Source organism: Polypterus senegalus, chromosome 1, assembly GCF_016835505.1.
Source record: "Polypterus senegalus isolate Bchr_013 chromosome 1, ASM1683550v1, whole genome shotgun sequence".
Taxonomy (NCBI): Eukaryota; Metazoa; Chordata; class Cladistia; order Polypteriformes; family Polypteridae; genus Polypterus; species Polypterus senegalus.
The window spans coordinates 228497020-228518393 of record NC_053154.1 but is presented as its reverse complement, the minus strand read 5'-3'; the positions used below and the strand labels follow the sequence as shown (position 1 = coordinate 228518393).

The window sequence follows — 21374 nt, the reverse complement described above, 5'->3', positions numbered from 1 at the left end:
GCGATGTATAAAAACTAAACTTGTCGTAAAGCCTTTCGCATTTTCATGCTAGCTCAATCCCTTGTGTATGCAAGTTCTTGGCTCGGTTTTGCAAACTGGCGGCACCCAGCATCAAAGCAGTGCTACTGTTCCTGTGTGGTTTCCCTTTAGCTTTTAGATTCACATCCCTGACGCTCCTTTTCAAATGCACTGAAATTAACCACATATCATTTATTAGTTTGAGGCATCTCATTGTAATCAACCTATAATCATATAATGGTGCACCGAATGGCCAAACTATTCTAAATTCTATCACTGCTTTAGTGTTGTTATTCCCAGTGCACCACTGACTATTTAACCTACTGTATCTGAGTGTGGAATCACACCTGTACAGCAGCTGATCGGAATATCAGTATACAGCATCAAGCACACGTTTTCTCAGGCATGCGCGCAGCCTATTGAACTGTTCCTACACAGCAAATGTTTCAGAGCCTTTCCTGTAGGGACCTCACAATTCAGAAACAGTTTCCTCCCAAATGCTCTAAATGCACTCAATCAGTCCATTAATTGCCCCTGGTACTATTTGTACTTATAAGTACAATCAACTCACTGTAAACTTGTACTACAGTTATAATATTGCACAAACTGAGCCACTTTATAAAGCGCGTATTTACAGATGATGACGACTGGCTTCTAAGTCGATTTAGATTTCCAAGCACTATCTTCTTGGAGCTCTTGATATCATTTTTAAGATGAAATGCACATTTCCACTTTTGTCCGTACACCATTTTTTAGTGTGAATTCTACACATGGTATTATGCATGAGGCCCCAGGAGATGAAAACATTGTCAAAACCAAAAATGAGTTGTAAAGATGTAACCTAATCCTTAACCAATTAGAGAGAAAAATGGTAGAATTGGAAAGCAGAAAGAAAAAGCATTTTGTCTGATATTTATCCCAATAATAGATACCAGATTTAAAGGGTCATGCTGATGATGCAAGGTGTGGCATCAAGCTATGCAATTTCCATTGTAACTGGTAACTGCGTGCCAGTAACAGGAATAATAATATGGCAACGCTTGCTTGCAAAACAAAAAAAAAAACACACACTGTGAATAATTACTAATTACATTCATGAAACATATAAATGCAAGGAAACCACACAGAAAGGTGCTAGGGAAAAAGAAGCCAAATCCTAACAAGATCATCTGGAGCTTTGTGCTCCTGGTAAGGTCTACCTTGGAGGACATGTTTGGGCTGAACCTCAGACAAAGAATGATTCATATTGACCCTCATGATGCTACAAATTGGAAAACAACATAATCTGCCTGGGATAGGATTGCTGGGACCCATCCCCTGGGAGTGGGTACCGTGTGGTCAGGTGTTGAGAGTACTGGACATTGTTGAGATAGTGTAATTCACATTTTAGTGTAATTAATAGCATTGTATAGAATGCAGGTCAAGTATCCTTAGACTGACAGACTGGTGTGGTGGTCCCCATATTTAAGAAAGATAATCAGAAGGTATGTTCCAACTACAGAGGAATCACACTCCTCCATTTCCTAGGTAAGACATATGCCAGGATGCTAGAAAGGAAACTCCATTCAATGGCTGAGCCTTAGACACAGGAGGAACAGTATGGATTCCATTTTGGCTATGGAAAAGTAGACCAGCTTTTCTCTCTGCCGGAGTTGCTGGAGGCTACCAGGGAGTTTAATAACCCTGTTTACTTGTGTTTTGTAGGTTCAGAAAAATCATATGCTCTCTTTTTCTCATCTGACTGTAACCTTCAGCACGCACTCAATAAATTCACTGCTGAGTATGAGGCAGCAGGGATTAGGAACAGCACCTCCAAGTTAGAGGTAATGTGTCACTCTTGAAAAACAGTGGATTGCTTTCTCCAGTTGAGGCGGGACAACTGCCCTTAGTGGAGGACTCCAAGTATCTAGGGATCTTATTCACGACTGGTTGAAGAAGGAAATGTGAGATCGAATGGCAGAATGGAGTAGTAGCAACTGCTCTGGAAGACACATACTGGTCTGTGGTAATGAAGCAGGACCTTAGTCTTAAGGCAAAACTCTACATTTACTGGTCGATCTACATCCCTGTTCTCACCTATAGTTATGAGTTGTAGTTATTGCCCAAAAGGAAGTATATCAGGCAGAAATGACGTCTCTTCTGAGGCCAGATGGGCTGATGTACTTTAATTGGGTGAAAAGCTCAGCAACTTGGGAAAACCTCAAGGGTAGAATTACTGCCCCTCCATATCAAGAGGATTCATTTGAGGTGTTTTTTGCATATTGTGAGATGGCTCTCCCTGGAATAGCTACTGGCACCTCCCACCTGGTGGAAACCCTGCAGAAACCCCAGGATATGCCTTAGAGATAATATTTCTTACCTGGCTTGGGAACACCTGGGAATTCCTCAAGAAGAACTGGAAGCTGTAGCTGAGGACAGCGAACTCTGGTCTGACCTGCTTGGCCAACAGCCGTTGTGACCCTAACCAAGAAAAGCTGTTTGGGATGCTGAGTTGTGATGAAAATTACATGTAGAATGTGCAAAACAGCCAAGTTTCCTTTTGAATACAGTTTTGTTAATTTAATGCTAAGCTTTGTTTCAAATGCAATTTTAAAACTTCTAAATTCACTAAAAAGAGTGGTCTGGAATTTTAAACTTTTTTACTTAGTTGAAAGGAAGAAACATTCCTTGTAAAGGCTTGGCAATACTGTATACTCCTTTTGAACCCAGAAACTTCTCTGTAAAGGATCTAGATGAACATAAATAGGGAAAAATGTCTTTTGAAAATTCAACATGGCTAAAAATAATAAACAATAAAACAAAATGGCATACTTTTAGAAAAAAGCTGTAATCCAGTGAGGAACCAAATGGTTATCCAAATTAGTTGAGAAGGAAACACTGCACCTGCAGTCTTATATGAGATCCTATTTTGGCCGTTACAAAACTTTGTGTGTACTGATAACAGTGTCTTCTCATCAATCCTAGTGCTCTCTTCCTGCAAGATGGGAACTGTAGTCCCAGTGTCAGTACTGGATTTTGGGTCACTCCCTCCCATTACAACACCTTTCCCCAATACATTATATAGACTAGGTTTTAAGTTGGACCAATTGCAATGCACATCCAAATTTATGTAAAAATGTCTTTCACAGTCCATAGAAATACTTTGATTCCAAAATAAGCTATAAAGCATATACAGTTGTGCTCATAAGTTTACATACCCTGACAGAATCTGTGAAACAATGGCCATTGCTTGGAAAACATAAGTAATCATGCAAAAAAGCTTTCATTTTAATTAGGGAGTGGGTTCAGGTGAGGCAATTTATTATCACATAATTGTGTGAGCCCTTTTTAAATAATAACGATAACTACACCATCCCTACTGTGTAGCATTGAGGTGGATCTCTGATGTTCTGGGGGTGTGTGAGCTACAGCGACACAGGTAATTTAGTGAAAATTGATGGCAATATGAATGCTTCATGCTACGGGAAAATATTGGAGGACAACTTGCATTCATCAGTCGAGAAGCTGCTCATGGGACGCACTTGGTTCTTCCAACATGACAATGTTCCACAACACAAGGTCAAGATGTCCCTTCAATGGCTACAACAGTAAAAGGTGAAGGTGCTGGAGTGGCCAGCATGGTCTCCTGACCTCAGTTTCATTGAGCCACTTTGGGGAGGTTTCAAATGTGCAGGTAATGCAAGGCAACCTAAAAATTTAAGGGACCTGCAGGCTTTTCGCCAAGAAGAATGGGCAGTTCTACCACCTGAGATGATCAAGGGCCTCATCCACCACTATCACAAAAGACTGCATGCCATCATTGATGCTAAAGGGGTCAATGAACAGTATTAGGAACTAAGGGTATGCAAACCTATGAACAGTGACCATCACATTATTTCCACATTACAATGTTTTATTTAATGTTTGTGCTGTTCTGGGTGGAGTGGTGTTCTCTGAGGCTAGACATCTGTGCCAGTTCAAATCCCGTAAACACCAGAAATGACTCTACTCCATTGGGCTGTTGAGCAAGGCCCTTTACCTGCAATTGTTCTGTCCTGGGTATGACATTAATCTGCATCCTGCCCTGCAAGCAGGTCCTCCAACTTACAGAGAAAACTTGGTGGTTGATGGCAGGATTGGCACTTCAGCCACTGTAAAAAACCTCATAATGTTCCAATGTGTTGCTGGGGTGTCACCCGCTGCACTCGGGCCCCAATCAAGGTGATTCATCATGTAGTGGGTGCGGCAACATGCTATCAGCATATTCTCCCAACCTCTCTCTATCTGTTCTGTGATGCCTTATAGTTTAACTTGGATTCCATTAAAAGTAAATGGTCTGATCAGTCATCTTTTCTTTGAAGTATGGTCTGCTAGGCTATGTAAACATATGAGCACAACAGTACAGTATGTGTGTGTTCTGTCTGCCAATTCCTGCTTTACATCTTTAGCTGATTGAAAATATGTCAGATTCTAAAAGCATGCATAGAAAATTGAGATATACATATTGCAAAAGACTGTGTTAAAAATGAACAGAAACAATAAGGATAACCGTGATTATCGGTATGAATTGTGCAAAACAATTCTATTAATATTGGAATAAAAATAAAGTTTTACCTGCCGTTTCATCTGATTGCATATAAAATATAGAGAAAACTATCTGGCAGTTACAACCAGATGTACAGTTGTTAAATTAATATTGCATTTTGCTACTATTGTGAGAATCTTGGTCTTTCTACTGAATCATCTACATTACATTAGTTCTCTGCTATGGAAAACAATGCTAAAATGTACATGTCTATTTTGGGAGATTCTGTTTGCCTGGGCATAGAACCTAAAATGAAACCTGACTAGTTAATGTTATATCAGCTACAATAACTATGTTGAGTCCAAAACAATTAAATAATTTCAACTTTAAAAAAAGGAGACGTTTAACCATTTTTTAAGATAAAAAACATAATCACTTTTACCTGTCTAAGACAGGTTGAAATCTAAGTAATAAATGCAGACCTCGTGTTTTTAATTTGATCTGGTATAATAACACACACCCAATCCTTTTCTCTTGGGGTGGCCTTTCCTCTTCAGATAGAGCCGCCCATTTTCGCCATTTCTGCTCAGCATCATTCATTGAACCTGACCACTCTAATAGTAAAAGTGTTTTGCTGTGAAAACACAGCTGTGGTCACTGCCACATTGGCCCCATCTAGTCTAGTCGTGCCCAACATGCTCATCGATTTATTGTTATTTTACCTCATCCATTGCTCACCAGGCAAAGTTAGATTTCAGAGACAATATAGCTATAAACTTTGTTCACATGGCCCACGCAGGTACAAGAAAATCTCTACCACACTGCTGTTACGATAAATATAATAGTTTAACAACAACATAGGCAGACCAATAAGACCAAATTTTTTTTTTTTTGCCCCTTCTTCTATGTGTTTTGCCTATTTTAAATTTTTTTCCTTAACCCTAGCAATTGTTTGGACGCACATATATGCAAACTTACACACAGACACTTGTCCTCTTATTAAGGTGAATAAGATGATTTCTGTCCGTTGGGCAGCTACTCTCTGTTGGACATATTTAGCATTAATGTTTGTAGTACACCATCTATTGGAATGTATTTTGTAATGATATGTTGTAATAAAATGCACTGCAGATTTTATTCCAGCAGATGGCCCTCCACAAGCATTAGCACTGCTTTAATGAACTGCATACCAAATAGCACATAGTGCTATTAGTGACATAGTAACTAAATAGATACACAGACACTTGTCCTTTTATTAAAATGGATATTTTCTTTGTATGACTATCTTTGTTTAAGTATTTTTTTAAGTATTGTGTTTACAGTATGTATTCTTTGACTATGCTCCTTCTGTTCTGTAGGTTGAACACTGAGAGGTGAGACCATCCTAACCACCCTCACTACTGGGGTCCACCCTCAGCTTTTAAATTAAGCGTGTGGAGAGCATCACAGCAAGTCTTCGTTTATGGATTCTAGAACATTGCACTTTCTGGTTGTGTAAATTACTGCATTTGTTTTTGGATTTAATCTCTTGATTAAGGATTTCATTTTTTTGCCCTTTGTTGCCCATTTGGGTATACATTTTTTCCCTGTTCTTTGTTTTCCTTTCTTTTTTTGATTATTTAAAAACATACAACCTAAATATGAGCAACTTGGTTTCAATTTTCCATTTCAATCCAGAGATTTACAATTTCCCTCTCCCTTGAAGGCCGTTTTTGTGAATTTTAATAATTTTGACATTTTAAAACCTTAAGCCTGATTTTGAGCCCATGTTTTCATTGGATCTTGCCCTTTAATTTTGAGGCCATGCTGCCCGGAATGTGATCTGTTTTTAAAGTTGATCATTGGAGTCCTCATCAATTTTTAATTTGTTTTGAGGCCTGTTTACTCCTTTTCACCATTTACATGAGGAATTTGCTGCTTAAAATGTTGTCATTCATCTGTTGTTTTCTGAATCAAATTCTAAAAAAATATATAAATGTGGGTTAGTAGAGCAAGAAATCTCAGGTTGTGTTTGCATTTTTGGATTAAGATCTACTTAGAATTTTACTTTGATTCATATTTTCTCTTTCAAGGTCTCTCAGTTTAGTTTGTCTCCAGATTTTTGAATTCCTGCCTGTCCCCCAACTATGTTCTAGTTAATTCCCAATCTTCAGGTATTTTCCAACATACTAAGAACTTTACCATGAAATCCACTCTTTACAGGTATTCTTTACACAATGAGATGTCATAGGAAGAGAAGTGAGTAGTTCATATTTGAAAACTATCAAATGTCAATCTTTTCAAGCAGTCATAAAGCGAGGAATTGGGTAAAATCCCACCCACAAGTAGGGATTGACCAACCAGTAACAACAGGAGATGACTCCTTGCAGTTATTGCTGCTAAAGGTGGTGTAACCAGTTAGTGACTCAAAGAGGACAATTACATTTACACATGGGGTCTGGGTATTGAATAACTTATATAAATTAATACTCTGCATTATATGTACACTCAAGATCCCTTTTATTAAAAATTACTTTTTTTGGTTAATAATATGACATTCATTATGAAGAATATGCAATATTGTATTAAATCAAATACTTTTCCACTGCATGGAATTTACATTCTTTAAGGACAACACTTATATTCTTATTATATAATGACATATAAAACATAATTATTCATTTAAGTGAAGTGATCAATAGTTATTTATTATACAGTTAAATGTGAATAACATTAATGATAAACAAGTAATCTTTATACAATCCCAGTAACTTGTGGTACATAATGAAATGTAATGCCCTCCTGGCATTTCTTGACTTCCAGAATAATCAAAAGACCCAGGACATACTAAATGAATAACTTTTATTTTTCAGTAAAATACATTGAAGGGGGGATACATAGGGAGAGCAGGAAGTGAAAAGCAAAAGACAAAAGCAATGCACAGTCATGTACCACTCTGTGCCACTGTCTGTCTCTCAGAGATGCTTAGTTCTCTTTCCTCTCTTCTGGTCAGAATTTCTCCTGGGTTTCAACCATGATCATTTCTTTATTTTAGCATTTTTTATTATTTTTAGAATCTTGTCTTGTATTTTAGAATTTTCATAAAAAATATTTTACTTTTATTTATTTCTCACTATATATGGGGGTAAACAATTATTGAAATTATTGAATTATTTGTGGTGTATTCTATTTCCTTTAATTTCAATGATAAGTAAATCCTTTTCCTTTTCTTTTTTTAGTCTTAAACTTTTCTTTACCGTGTACCATCTAGTAACATCAAATTACAAATGTTTATCTTCTTATATGATTCTTTTATTTATCTAAGAGTAATACTAAATGTTAAATCTATGCAGCTTTGAAAGCTTAATTGTACAAACCAATAGTCATACTAGTAAAATAACTTTGAACAATTTTTCATTATTGTATTACTATTGCATTCTTTAAGATTAATTTAGTTAAAAGGCTGTCCAATTAGTCCTTTCACAAATTATAAACCAACACACTGGTCACTGCCTAATTTCTCTAAATATTCTATAAAGATAAAAGTGGGTGTCAGAACTAAATATGTAAGAATCATTAAAATATCAAATGTCTTAAATGTATTTCTCAGAATTCACTAATCAACAAAAAACAAAAAGAGGAAAAATTGTGCACAACACACAAGGAATTCTTACAGGTGTTTATTTTCTTCTGCATATTTACAGAGATTTACTAAGATGTGCACTTTAACATATTTATCTGGTTGGGTTGCCAGACAAGCATCTCAATTCTGTCTTTAGACGACTTAGCAATGCCCTAAAGCAGGGGTGTCCAACTCCGGGCCTGGTGGGCCACAGTGCCTGCAGGTTTTCAATCTAACTCTTTTCCTAATTAGTGAGCAGTTTTCACTGCGAATTAACTCCTATTACCTTCATTTCAATAGCCCTGTTTTTAAGGATTCAGTCCTCTGAATTGATTTATTTCCTCACTAAATGGCAGCCAAACAGAAATGAGATGTGAAACGAGCCGACAGCTAAATTGGGACGTCAAACTCCAGCCAATTTCACTCCGACCAGTTTCTTAATAAGAAGCCAATTCTTGTTAATTAAAGCCATTAATGAATATGACTTGTTGCTGCTCTCATTCTGCCACAGCAGACTGTTGATTTTCTGTTTTTCTAAGACCATCGTCAAGATGTTTTGGTGACCTGAGCAGACCAACATGACCGAGACCTTCACCTTTCTTTATTTTCAGGTTAGCTGGTCCATGTGGCGGCTTGTTTTGTCTCTCATTATTATTTGGCTGCTCATTAAGGATAAACAAACAACTAAGGGGTCTGAGTCAAGTCAATTAAAACTAAGGCAAAACAAGTTAATCAACAGGAAAAATGGCTCACTATTTAAGAAGATGGTTAGAATGAAAACCTGCAGCCACTGTGGCCCACCAGGAGCGGAGTTAGACAAGTCTGCCCTAAAGTATGAAATTATGTTTACAGATAAAATGTTTCATATGCAGTGACAGCAAGCAGTCTTCACCTTATACTCGGTCTTCCATAAAATTGAATATGATTTTCTAAAATGTAATTTAGGCGATATTATTTTACATATGGTAATGTTGATTTACACTGATTTGATATCCATGTAAGGTGCCTTCTTTGTGGAATCCACATATTCTATCAGTATTTAATTTAGAATCTTATAGGGGCTGCAGTTTTCCTTCTACAGTCCAAAGAAATTCTTTGATTCTAAATGAATCTAGAAAGCATATATGTTTGTGTGTTCTATCTGACCAATTGCCTTACATCTTTAGCTGACTGAAAATATGTCAGATTCTAATATCAGGCACAGAAAATGGAGACGTACATACTGTAAATGAATATGTTAAAGATAAATAGAAACAATAAGGATAACAATAGTGATCATTTATATTCTGTATATGTATTCAAACATATTTTTACCTGCTACTTCATCTGATTGCATATCAAATATAGAGAAAACTATCTGGCGGTTATTATCAGATATTTTATCTTGCTACTATTATGACAATTGTGTTTTTTTACTGAATCATCTATGTCACATCAGGTCCCTGTTTTGGAAAACAATGTTTCAATGTAAATATCTGTAACTTTGGGAGATTCTTTTTGCCTGGGTATAGAACCTAAAATGATACCTATAACCAGTTAATTTTATTTCAGCTACAATAACAAACATTCATGGCACATTACTATTTTTATGTTGAGTTCAAACAAATAATTTCAACTTTACAAAAGGGAGACCTTTAACCATTTTTAAGATAAAAAACATAATTAAAACTCATTAAATAACAGTAAGGATATTAAATACTGTATTACCTCAAGTTTGTAATCTTTATTTTAAATTTTTTTGGGGGAATAAAACAAGATTTATTTATATTTAAAACATAATTCAATAAATTCAACTTAAATCATACCTCTTCACAGTCCCCTGCATTTAGTACAATAACTTCCCATATCATATTTTAAATAAAGTCATTCATTTATACTACAAACATAGATGTTTTTGCAAGGCATCATCCTATGAATGTTTCAGTATTCCTTCCATAAAATATCTTTGAAGTATGTTTAAACTGAAATATTCAATGGCTGATAATGGGTTGACTTTACCATAAAGATTAATGGGTCTATATGATGTCAATTGCAATTTGTTGATGTTTAATATTCTTGTATTTCTGCTACATATTTCTGTTTTTACTTAATTCAGTAAAACATATTATTGTGCACTGTACTCAAAGCACAGAATATAAAAATGATTATTATTTTAATTCAAAGCATCCTTGGAAAATGGAAAAGCATAAATTAAATGAACATCCACCCACTGTAAAGAAAACTGAACATTCTCTTGTATCATGTTTGACCTCTAACACAGAAAACTTCATTCTGGAATGCCTAATATTATATTATATTTTCCTGTAATTAACATACTGTATGTTTGTCTGGTGGACAGAAATATGGATTTAAAATTAGATTATGAGTGACTTGATAAATAGAGTATTTGATTAAATAATTAATTTTTAATTTGTTCTTTTTTGCACTAACCATTGTATTTAGTATAACAATCAGACAAATGTATAAAACAGAGGAAACTGAAGTTCGTCTGTGAAATGCAAATGAAAGTAACATCTGTTTGGAACTGGTGAAAATGCAGAACGGATTATGGGTCAAATAGTTCTATTATAAAAAGAGTTAGTGCATTGCTTATGATATTGATTTTCTTATTTTTAAAATAAAATACAATTTTAACCACGAAATTTATATAAAATTATATCTTATATTTGATGTATACAATATTTTTGGGGGCAGCACGGTGGAGCAGTGGGTAGCACTGCTGCCTCGCAGTAAGGAGACCCAGGTTCGCTTCCTCCCTGCATAGAATTTGCATGTTCTCCCCATGTCTGCGTGGATTTCCTCTGGGTACTCCGGTTTCCTCCTACAGTCCAAAGAAATGCAGGTTAGGTGCACTGGCAATTCTAAATTGTCCCTAGTCTGTGCTTGGTGTGTGGATGTGTGTGTGTGTGTGTGCATGCGCGCCCTGCGGTGGGCTGGCGCCCTGCCTGGTGTTTCTTTCCTGCCTTGCACCCTGTGTTGGCTGAGACTGGCTCCAGCAGACCCCCATGACCCTGTAGTTAGGATATAGTGGGTTTGATGATGGATGGATGGATGAACAATATTTTTGTGCGGTCTACTGATTAGGCATAAGACTTCTATATATTTTAATAGGAATGTATATTTTGTTATTTTCATATAATTAGTAAACAAGCATTCTCTCCAATTTTGCATGGAGGACTATGTACTCCAAGTCTTGTCACCCAGTTCTACAAAAGTCAGCTATGAAATATAACTAATGAATTTTTAAATACTAGCATCAAATACACAATTATGCCAATACATCTGAAGCAGAATTTGGTCACATCCACTTCAAGCCAACTAACACTATTAAGCAGTGCTATAATTCTAGATTTATTTTCTTATACAATATTATTCAAAATCCTCAAGATGCAGCCCTGTAATCATGTGACAGCTTGTAAAAGTTGCTATTTTGTCCCAACTTGACTTCCCTTCAATAGGGCAATACTCACTTTAAAATGGTTTTCTATGCTTAGTACGGCCAACAAAAAGAAGCTGAAACACTAACATCACATACATTGAAGCCACTGATATAAAAATTTATTTAATGCATTAAAGTATGATTAATCTTGTATCTGTATATTTATGCATGTGTATACGTTAACAAAACTTAGTTTAATTTATTTGCAAAAGCTTGAATGATGAAAGAATTGTTCCTGCATTACCCTACAAAATGCCAGGTTTAAATTACCTTTTATTTAATTCAGGTTTTTAGGAAATTGTAAATTGACCCATTGTTAGTAAGTGAGTTTGCCCTGTGAAAAATAGGTACAGTGCTCCTTTACATACTTGTTTCTTGCCTAAGAAACAAGGCAATGACTATATGAATAAAATTAGACGAGTGTGTTCAAGAATTAATGGACAGCTAAAATGTTTGATGTTCCCTATGAAATTTGATGCAATGCTGTTTCTTTTTGCAAGGTTCTGTGGACTATATTTTGCTCAAGTATATTATTGCATGTACTCCTTTCTGCCATTTGTATAGAAATAAGGCATTTACATAACAAGTAATGGGGGAATAGTGTAAAATAGACTTTACTGATGAATGGTGGCTTACATCCCCTACGAAAAAAAAGTTAAGTTTACAAATTTCATATTAATACCATTAAAACTACAAGATCTCTGCCAGTACATTTGCTAACTTATCAGGTTATATCTGTAAATACTGTTTGAAATGTCAAACATATGTAAAAAAAAAATAAATAAAACACAAAACAATTCAATTTTAGTAGGCTACATTTTAAGATTAATACTTTCTAAAGGGCAGCTTCATTAACTTCAGTATATTTTGTGCTTCTACATTATAAGTATACAGCAAGTATACAGCAATATACTGAATATGTACGATTTACAACACAAAGCATTTTTCCATGTTACAGTGGTGTTTCTACTATAGAGAAACAGAATTCTTCATTGTTTAGTAAAGTGGTAAATAAAATACATTATTCTGTGCATAAATAAAATGAAGAATTATTATATTAAAGTAAAATTGCCAAGTACTTTTAAACTGAAAAAGAATCTTTTCCAATTGTTTTACCTGTCTAATTGTTTTGTCTGCATTCTCTCATTGAAAAAGAATGTCAAATGGTCAATTTTTCTGAAGTGAAAAACATTTTCCAGGTTTCCTACATTAAATCACTTTATCTTCCAACAGGTGGGCAATATTCTGGAGAAAGAAAAATACATTTATACTGTATGTAAATTTGTAAAAATGTATCAAATCAATAGATTTCTTAATGGTAAATATTTCCAAAATTTTAGTCATCATACCAGCCTTCCAAAAGCTTTAGCCATCTCTAGAACACTTGTTCCATACTGCAAAGGAAAAAAAATCATAATCATGCATCATGTCTGATGGTTGCCATGTTACACTTTGCCTCATTATATACTACATAACTGCCATCTTGTTCAGTTGCCATAATTGCTGGGATTTCTTAAACAAAAGATCTCATTAGCACTGCTTCATAAACAACTGTAAAATAGTTAAAATACAGCTAACACCAAACATACCAAAAAACAAAGTCTTACAGAAGCAGAAATTAAATTCAGGAAAACACATTGTGATTAATTTTAATTACTACTTAACAATACTTTCAAAATTAATTGCAATTATAATACCATGCATCTGTATTTTTTTCATTGCTGTCTTTTGTCATTTTAATTTGTATTTACTTTTATCACCATGGCAATGACATTGTCTAATGTAATTTTGTACTGGTATTCTGTCTTGTGAACAGTGCTATTTTGCATCATACTGGTTGCTGCAACAAAAGCTGTACTGTTTAGAGAAATACTGAAATTGCCCCCTCATGACCGGTTTTACTGTTACTGTACATGTGATGTAATCAATCATAAAAATTCTTGTAAAGGCTTATTTGGACTAGATACATTTTGAACTTTGCTTTGAACTTCAACATTTTTTTCTTTTTTGAACTTGACACCAGATAGTTAGATAATCCATTTCCTGACCTTTAATGACTTAATTGACCATACTTTTGACTCCTACTTTTGATAGCCTCTTCTTTTCAGGTCACATTATTCACTCAAGTAAAGTGGGCCAGATGCTATTGCATTCAACACTGTGACTCTGCAAATATAGTATGTAGTACTACTGTATAAGGACCACAGTAATTCCAAGATTATACATTTTCTTCTCAAAATATTACTTTTACTTATAAAAGGGATTGAACAAAGGCAGTAAATAACAGCTGTACTGACATGACAGTGACAAGTGCCAGCAAGAGTTAAAAATCATTGGAATAAATCCCTGGATACACAGTTGGAGGTGGGTTTCAGTACGTGCCTTCCAGAACCAGACAAAAACGTTAGGTGAATGGCTACAAAACTTTCAAAGCAGTACTTGCCAAAAAAGTAACATAAGGACCACTCTGCTCTGAGAAAAAATAGGATGAGGGATTAGAGCAATATGCAAACCACCAGCTAAAGTTCTTAAATGTACAGTGAAAAAACACGGCCTGCTAAAGAAAACAGGAAAAAGGCATACTCACAATGGAATCAAAGTACAAACTTTTATGGCTCCTTTCAGCTGTAACTGTGAGGTCTTGTCAGACTGAAGATCTAATGAATTGTGTTTGGGATACCTTGGCTGACACAGACAGATGAGAAGCCACAGATAAAAATATCTAATGAGAGGATCACTGTTGGATAAGTAGGAAACAAAGGAGCAGAAAGGGAAGACTAGAGAAAAGTTGGGTGTATACTACAGAAGCAAGGTTTGTTGATGTGGACCTCAAAAATTTTTTAGAAGTCCAGATCCTAATCTACCAAAATGGGATTATTATGTATAGAAAGCATAGTGAATAAAAACACTCAAGGGCAGGTATCAAAGTCAAGGCATGTATCTGGGAAGGCCACTCTCACTGGCCAGAGATAAAAAGAAAATCTGTAAGCAAGGCATAGTGTGGGCAGGCAGGTGTTACTTGTATTGCTCCACCCTCTTTAATAATATAAAAATTTATTTACTTTATGTGCATTGTCCAGCTATGTGTCTGCAGTGCATTGCATGGCACTAAAAATATCTGCTATTTGAAGCATGAGTTACATAAAAAAATGTATCTGTATGTACTGTATATATTTATCAATAGATAGACAGAAATACTTTTACTTATTCAAGCTTTGTGACATGGTGCATTATCCTGCTGGAAGTAGCCATCAGAGGATGGGTACATAGTGGTCATGAAGGGATGGACATGGTCAGAAACAATGCTCAGGTAGCCCGTGGCATTTAAACGATGCCCAACTGGCACTACGGGGTCTACAGTGTGCCAATAAAACATCCCCCACACCAATACACCACCACCACCAGCCTGCACAGTGGTAACAAGGCATGATGGATCCATGTTCTCATTCTGTTTACGCCAAATTCTGACTCTACCATTTGAATGTCTCAACAGAAATCGAGACTCATCAGACCAGGCAACATTTTTCCCGTCTTCAACTGTCCAATTTTGGTGAGCTCGTGCAAATTGTAGCCTCTTTTTCCTATTTGTAGTGGAGATGAGTGGTACCCGGTGGGGTCTTCTGCTGTTGTAGCCCATCCGCCTCAAGGTTGTGCATGTTGTGGCTTCACAAATGCTTTGCTGCATACCTCGGTTGTAACGAGTGGTTATTTCAGTCAAAGTTGCTCTTCTATCAGCTTGAATCAGTCGGCCCATTCTCCTCTGACCTCTAGCATCAACAAGGCATTTTCGCCCACAGGACTGCCGCATACTGGATGTTTTTCCCTTTTCACACCATTCTTTGTAAACCCTAGAAATGGTTGTGTGTGAAAATCCCAGTAACTGAGCAGATTGTGAAATACTCAGACCGGCCCGTCTGGCACCAACAACCATGCCACGCTCAAAATTGCTTAAATCACCTTTCTTTCACATTCTGACATTCAGTTTGAAGTTCAGGAGATTGTCTTGACCAGGACCACACCCCTAAATGCATTGCAGCAACTGCCATGTGATTGGTTGATTAGATAATTGCATTAACGAGAAATTGAACAGGTGTTCCTAATAATCCTTTAGGTGAGTGTACATTACAAGAATATTACTAACAACTTAAAGAAAATACATTTTTCTAAACATTCACTGTTTGAAACTTTATAATTACCTCGTTTTTAATATGACGATTTGCTCCATTCTTCAACAGTAATGTTACTAACTCCTCATGGTTGTTAAGTGCAGACACCTATAGAAAAAGTTTTTAAAAAATCTGTTTTTAATTAGCTTTCATTTTACCTGTCAGTATTTACTGTGGTGCTTAAGCTTCAATAAGTGTTTGTGCAAATATACATTTTCAGCATATACTTTGCACAATATTCTCAAGCCCATTTATTGTGCCCTGGGGTTGTGCAATGCCATTAACCATCCCAAAACTTCTAAAATAGGAATAACGTTGAATACCATGGCAACCCACTTCAAGGTTTACTTACACTCACATCACAGTAGTATAAAATGAGTATTTAACCTACACATGTATTTTGAATGAGAACCAAAGTGCCCACCAAAAAAACCCACATGAGATCCTTTTTTTCCATATAATCAGGTCAACATAATAAAACTAAAATCAAATCAAATCAACTCCCACCCATGAGCAAGAGATGAAAGCCAACAACCAGAGCAAAACTGTTAAGAGTAGTAAAGAGAGAAAGGAGTCTTTTCCCCCAATATAAATGCTTATTCTAAAATGTTATTGATTAGGTCCAGCCAGGTTTTAAAAATGTTTTAAACAAATCCTCTAAGTAAAAATTAGATTTTTTTTTATTTCAAAATAGTATTTGGCATCAGTTACCCACTTAAAAGAGGTGGGTTAGGAAATTTTCCAGTTGAGCAAGACAAGTCTGCGTGCTAGCAGTGAAGTAAAGGCAATTACAGTTTGTTTGTCCTGCTCCACTTTGAGCCCATCTGGGAGTACACCAAACACAGCCGTTAATGGCTTAAGAGGAATTGTGACACCAAGGTTGTCTGATAGGCATTAAAATTTTTGTCCATGTTTTTTTTTACATTTTATTGAATTTATTAAAAGCAAGTAACATTCCATACAAGCAAGTCAAACTTGACAAAAGTAAGTTCAGTTCATCCCCCACCCAACCACATGATATCCTAAACAAGGCAAAATGGAGACATGTGAAAAGGGGCAGTCTTGGAAACTACATTTAAAAGAATAATTTACTTACGATTTAGAGATTAATCCAGGCATTGTCTACATTGTATTTTCCCTCTCTTTTCATCAGAAAGGTCCTCACAAAAGTCAGTTGTAATGCATTAATTCACACACTTACTACCCAATGTTACATGCATTTTCTTTTGGATTAAATTTAAATGTCAAAGCAAAATAATGGGTCTCAGAAAAGAAGAGCAAGAAAAGATTGAATGAGAGATTTTTATTTCTCAAAGAAAGCTGGGTTTATTCTCCATGTGTTTCAAAAACAAACTGGTTTACAAGATCTTTCCGTCTAACCCAACAACCAACCATCAGCAATTTTGATTTTGGCTGTGCTGTATATGGATTTGTGCTAATTTATATGGATTTGAGCTAAGTAACACCTAGAATCATTAACTTAAGTTAAATTCTATTCTAATATTTACTTATTTTTAATTTGAATATTCTAATGTTATATTTTGGTTAATTTGACAGCACTAATAAGTATGGGACTCCCTAGTAGCACCCCTGCATGCAAATATTAAGGTAAGAATCAAGAAAATGCATGCTCATAGAGGTGTCATAATAAATGGTTTCAGACAACTTTTAGGCACAAGTCTTTGTTTTGGCTGTTACTTGAACATAGTGGAAATATTAACTATGATTAGAGGGACAAGACAAATATCACTACATTGTTAATATAGATACATAGATGGATATAGAAAGAGAGAGAGAGAAAGTGTGTTAGGGAAAGTAATGTTTTTATTTTTTTTATTATTTTTATCATAAGTTTAATATCAATGTAATTTCATCATTTAGTTCCCATTTTTTAAGTGCAACTACAATTTCAGTACTTATTTTTAACGGACATTGCTATTTTGTGTTTTTTGTTTTTATAAGCACCTGGACACTGTGTTGATATGTAGTTTCTGGCATATTTTATAAAAGACAACTATTCTGCCATAGCTGGGAGTAAGTGACAGGCCACCAATACCCTTGAGAATTAAAAAGTAACAGGACATTAATATAGTCATAAAAGCATAAAGACTCATTATGTGATTACCATTTAAAGCTGATGAACAATCTAATGATATTTTGTATTTGAACCGATTTCCCTTCTCTCACATCCCTAATATCACATAACATGCCCATTAATGACCTGGTCTGCTGCTGTAAATTAAGCATCTTGACATTGTAAACGCTTCTTCTGAGTAACTGGGACTCTTGTTTAGCGATTAGCTGACCCCGACTACTTCTGCAGATTTTAGACTGGCTAAGAAACCAGTGTTACCATGGTTAGTGCAATTACTGAAGGAGCAAAAATAAAAGAAGATACAGGTATTACTACATTTGGTATATATGTTGCTGCTAGGTTATGATAAATGTGTTCTGAGGATGAAGACAGAAGTTCCAAGGTAAGATAGTTATAATCACCAATCATGGTGCCACAGAGTTCTGATTTGTTGATCAGCACATGCAACTAAGACTTTCACTGCACTCTTGTACACATGACAAAAATTTTAACTTAAAATTAAGTCATAATGGTCTTTAATGAAATCTCCTGGCTGGCATAGCAGAAGGGGAGGAATTCCTGGGCACCTTTTGACAGATTCATGATTTTCATGTAGCTTGATTCTGGTGGGTTAGGTCTACTTCAGGGACTCTGTATAAAACAACAGTCAAGTGTCTTTTTGTTGTTTTTTTCTGTTTTATGCAAGATCTAAAAGATGTGACTTCATGCTTGTAAATATGTATAATAAAGGACAAAGAATTTAGTGTAAATGTGTTTTACAGCTTTTTTAAAGGTTCATTTTGTTCAGTTGAGTTAGACTGCTTCCGCATGCAAATGTAAAAGGAAGAAATACAAGAAAGATATGATAGAAAACTAACTAAAAGCAAGAAACACATAAGTTGTTGCTGAACATGTAAATAAAAAGATTGATGTGTGCACATAGTTACCTCACTATTTTGTTGTCTGTTAATGTCTTGTTGTTTTGATGTATACTTCACAGTATTTCTCATTTCACATTGTTTATTCCTTCACTAGATACTTTTTTCAAATATTTAAAGAAGCAAGATTTTCATTTCATGGGAACATGATGGGTATATAAACATACAGTTAGGCTAAATAACACGCCATTTTATGCTGAATAGGAGTCTATGGGTAAGGTGTTATCAAGTTACTTCAAGTTTAAAAAAACAATAAAAATCAATTTCAAAATCAATACCCATTTAAAACAGCATTTCCATTATTTTTAATAACACACAACTGTTCACTATTCATACCATTAAAGGTGTCTTTCTATCTTTATCCTGTACATTCACATCTGCTCCTGCCTGAATTAGGAGAGATGCAACTCTGGCATTGCCAGATAAAGCTGAAACTCTCATAAGCGGTGTCCACAAAGAACCAGTATCCTTAGAATCAACCTAAAATGAGAATTAAATAAGAAAATATATAGTTCATTTAAAATAGATAGTACTTTTTAAATAAGCACGTTCACATATACTGTAAGTAAGTCATGTTATACAGCCAAAACCATAAGCCTTGGCAAATGATCTGGTAAAGTAAGATTTTTATTATATACGAGAAGCTGAGTCTTTGCTATTGAAATGAAACTTGTATGGCCAGTATTATTGTACCAGAAGATAAATTTTAATTATCAAGCACCTGTACAAACCATCAAAATAATACTCCTTTGCATTCAATGTCCAAAATATGGTACTAAATGAAATTATATGGTTTTCCTTACAGGATTGTCAAGGTCCTCAAATAGTATAGCATTATGTAGGTTACAATAAACTATAGCGAACAAACAAGCAAATGTCAAGCAAGTCATTCTGTTAGTTTAGTGCATTATGCCAGTTGACTTAATAAAAAACACAAAATGCCTTGAAATGGTTTATGAATCTAAACATGATCAGATTGTAGCTTTCCATATCACTGCTATCTGTTTCCTGTTTTACTGGACTGTAACATCATTGCCTTCATTTTTAACAGCCTTGTACTTATCAAGTTTAGGTTTTATTTTTTACCAGCTATTTTCTCATTTTGCCCTGCTAGGTTTAAAGTAAAATTTTCTCATAAAATAAAGAATAGTATTTTATTGAAATATACAGACTTGTATGCCTAACCAATCAAATGTTAAAAGAAACAGCCAGCTTTGCTGAAGAGGACTAGTAATTGGCAGCATGATGAAATGAAATTACAGTACTACTGTGGCCTATTGTATATGCAACCAAAGAACCCACACCTAAATAATAAATTGAAACAGACTACACTATGATTTAATACTAATTACCATTTTCCAGTTGAGAATATTAATGATAAATACCACTCAAATTAAAAGATAATTTTATAATTAGGAAAAAATGATAATATTGTACATTTCCAATTCTTCATTTGATATATTTCTGTCAACCAAAAAATATTAAATACACTACCTTACAACCATCATTTATTAAAAACCGGATGACATTTATATGACCTCCATCAGCTGCCCAGTGCATAGCAGTTGAACCAGTCCTGTCACAAGTCTCCCAGTCAGCACCAGATTTTCTGAGAAATTTAACAATATCCAGGTGGCCAGCAAAACAAGCAAGCATTAAACTGTAGAACAATATTGTGAAACAAAGAAGAAAATGTTTCATTCCACACTTGCATGTATTAGTAAACTGACATATTACAATATTTCTGCAGTAGATAGTTTAAATTATATATTAGTTCATACCATGTTTTCCCACTGCCATTCTTTAAATTAATATCAGCTCCATATTCAACCAAGATATTCACCAATCTACACAGTAAGAAAACAGCATTTCTTTATCTGGAGAGTTTGCCTTTTCTCTCAGAAATCTTCATGAATAAAAAATATTTAAAAATTTTAAATTATTAACAAAAAATTAATACCTTGAGTAGCCTTTCTGTGCTGCAACCATAAGAGGTGTAAACCCAAGTTTATCAGGAACATCCACATTAACAGTTCTTTAAGCAAAACAAGTATATTTTAATTACATTACAGATTACAGTGCACCATTTTTATTATGTACTGCATATAATACTTACAAAATAAAACTGATTCATTGAATTAATTTGTTATTATGTCTAATACCTTCAATGTTTTATTTTAAACACTACCATACTTGGTTTCTTGGCATAAAACTAACTAAACCTAATTAAACTAATAATACTGTATATATAGCCAAATACTGCTTTACATTCCAAACGTTTTACAGATTTGATAGAAAAAGTTATCAGACTGAATAGATAGTTCCTACAGATATTATCAGTATAGAAAGTAATATAAACGTTGTGAGATTTTTTAGATAAGGAAGAAGCAGGTTTTGAGGTAAGGTAGTTATGCTCACTAATCACGGTGCTAAAGAGTTTTGATATATTGCATGCAAATTAGCACATGCAAGTGAGAATTTCACTGTACTCTGTACATGTGATAATAAAGAACCTATTGCATAAACTTATAAAGTTTTCCTTACCCTGATTGTAAGACTTGAACAACTGCTTCTTCATCATTCACATTTATGGCCTGGTGCAGATGTTTCCCACTCATTGGTTCTCCTATAAGT

The 21374-nt window shown here is 34.9% G+C and overlaps 1 protein-coding gene across 3 annotated transcripts in view; it reads right to left on the bottom strand.

Moving 5' to 3' along the window:
• Positions 1 to 10905: 10905 nt before the first annotated feature.
• fank1 (fibronectin type III and ankyrin repeat domains 1) overlaps positions 10906 to 21374 on the bottom strand; it is a 30453-nt gene continuing 19984 nt past the window's right edge. Inside the window, exons 4-12 of one of the 3 annotated variants that reach the window (XR_005635649.1) lie at positions 21285 to 21366; positions 20701 to 20775; positions 20522 to 20587; positions 20235 to 20400; positions 19077 to 19220; positions 15759 to 15836; positions 12912 to 12956; positions 12679 to 12807; positions 10906 to 10944 (exon numbers count right to left, since the gene is read on the bottom strand). Coding sequence is in view for 1 of the 3 variants with exons in the window: in XM_039769987.1 (XP_039625921.1) it covers positions 12772 to 12807; positions 12912 to 12956; positions 15759 to 15836; positions 19077 to 19220; positions 20235 to 20400; positions 20522 to 20587; positions 20701 to 20775; positions 21285 to 21366 (692 nt within the window). In the remaining 2 variants the exon portion in view is untranslated. Of the gene's footprint in view, positions 10945 to 11109; positions 12808 to 12911; positions 12957 to 15758; positions 15837 to 19076; positions 19221 to 20234; positions 20401 to 20521; positions 20588 to 20700; positions 20776 to 21284; positions 21367 to 21374 lie in introns of those variants that run through there. The other 2 variants (XR_005635648.1, XM_039769987.1) reach the window with 2 other exon arrangements.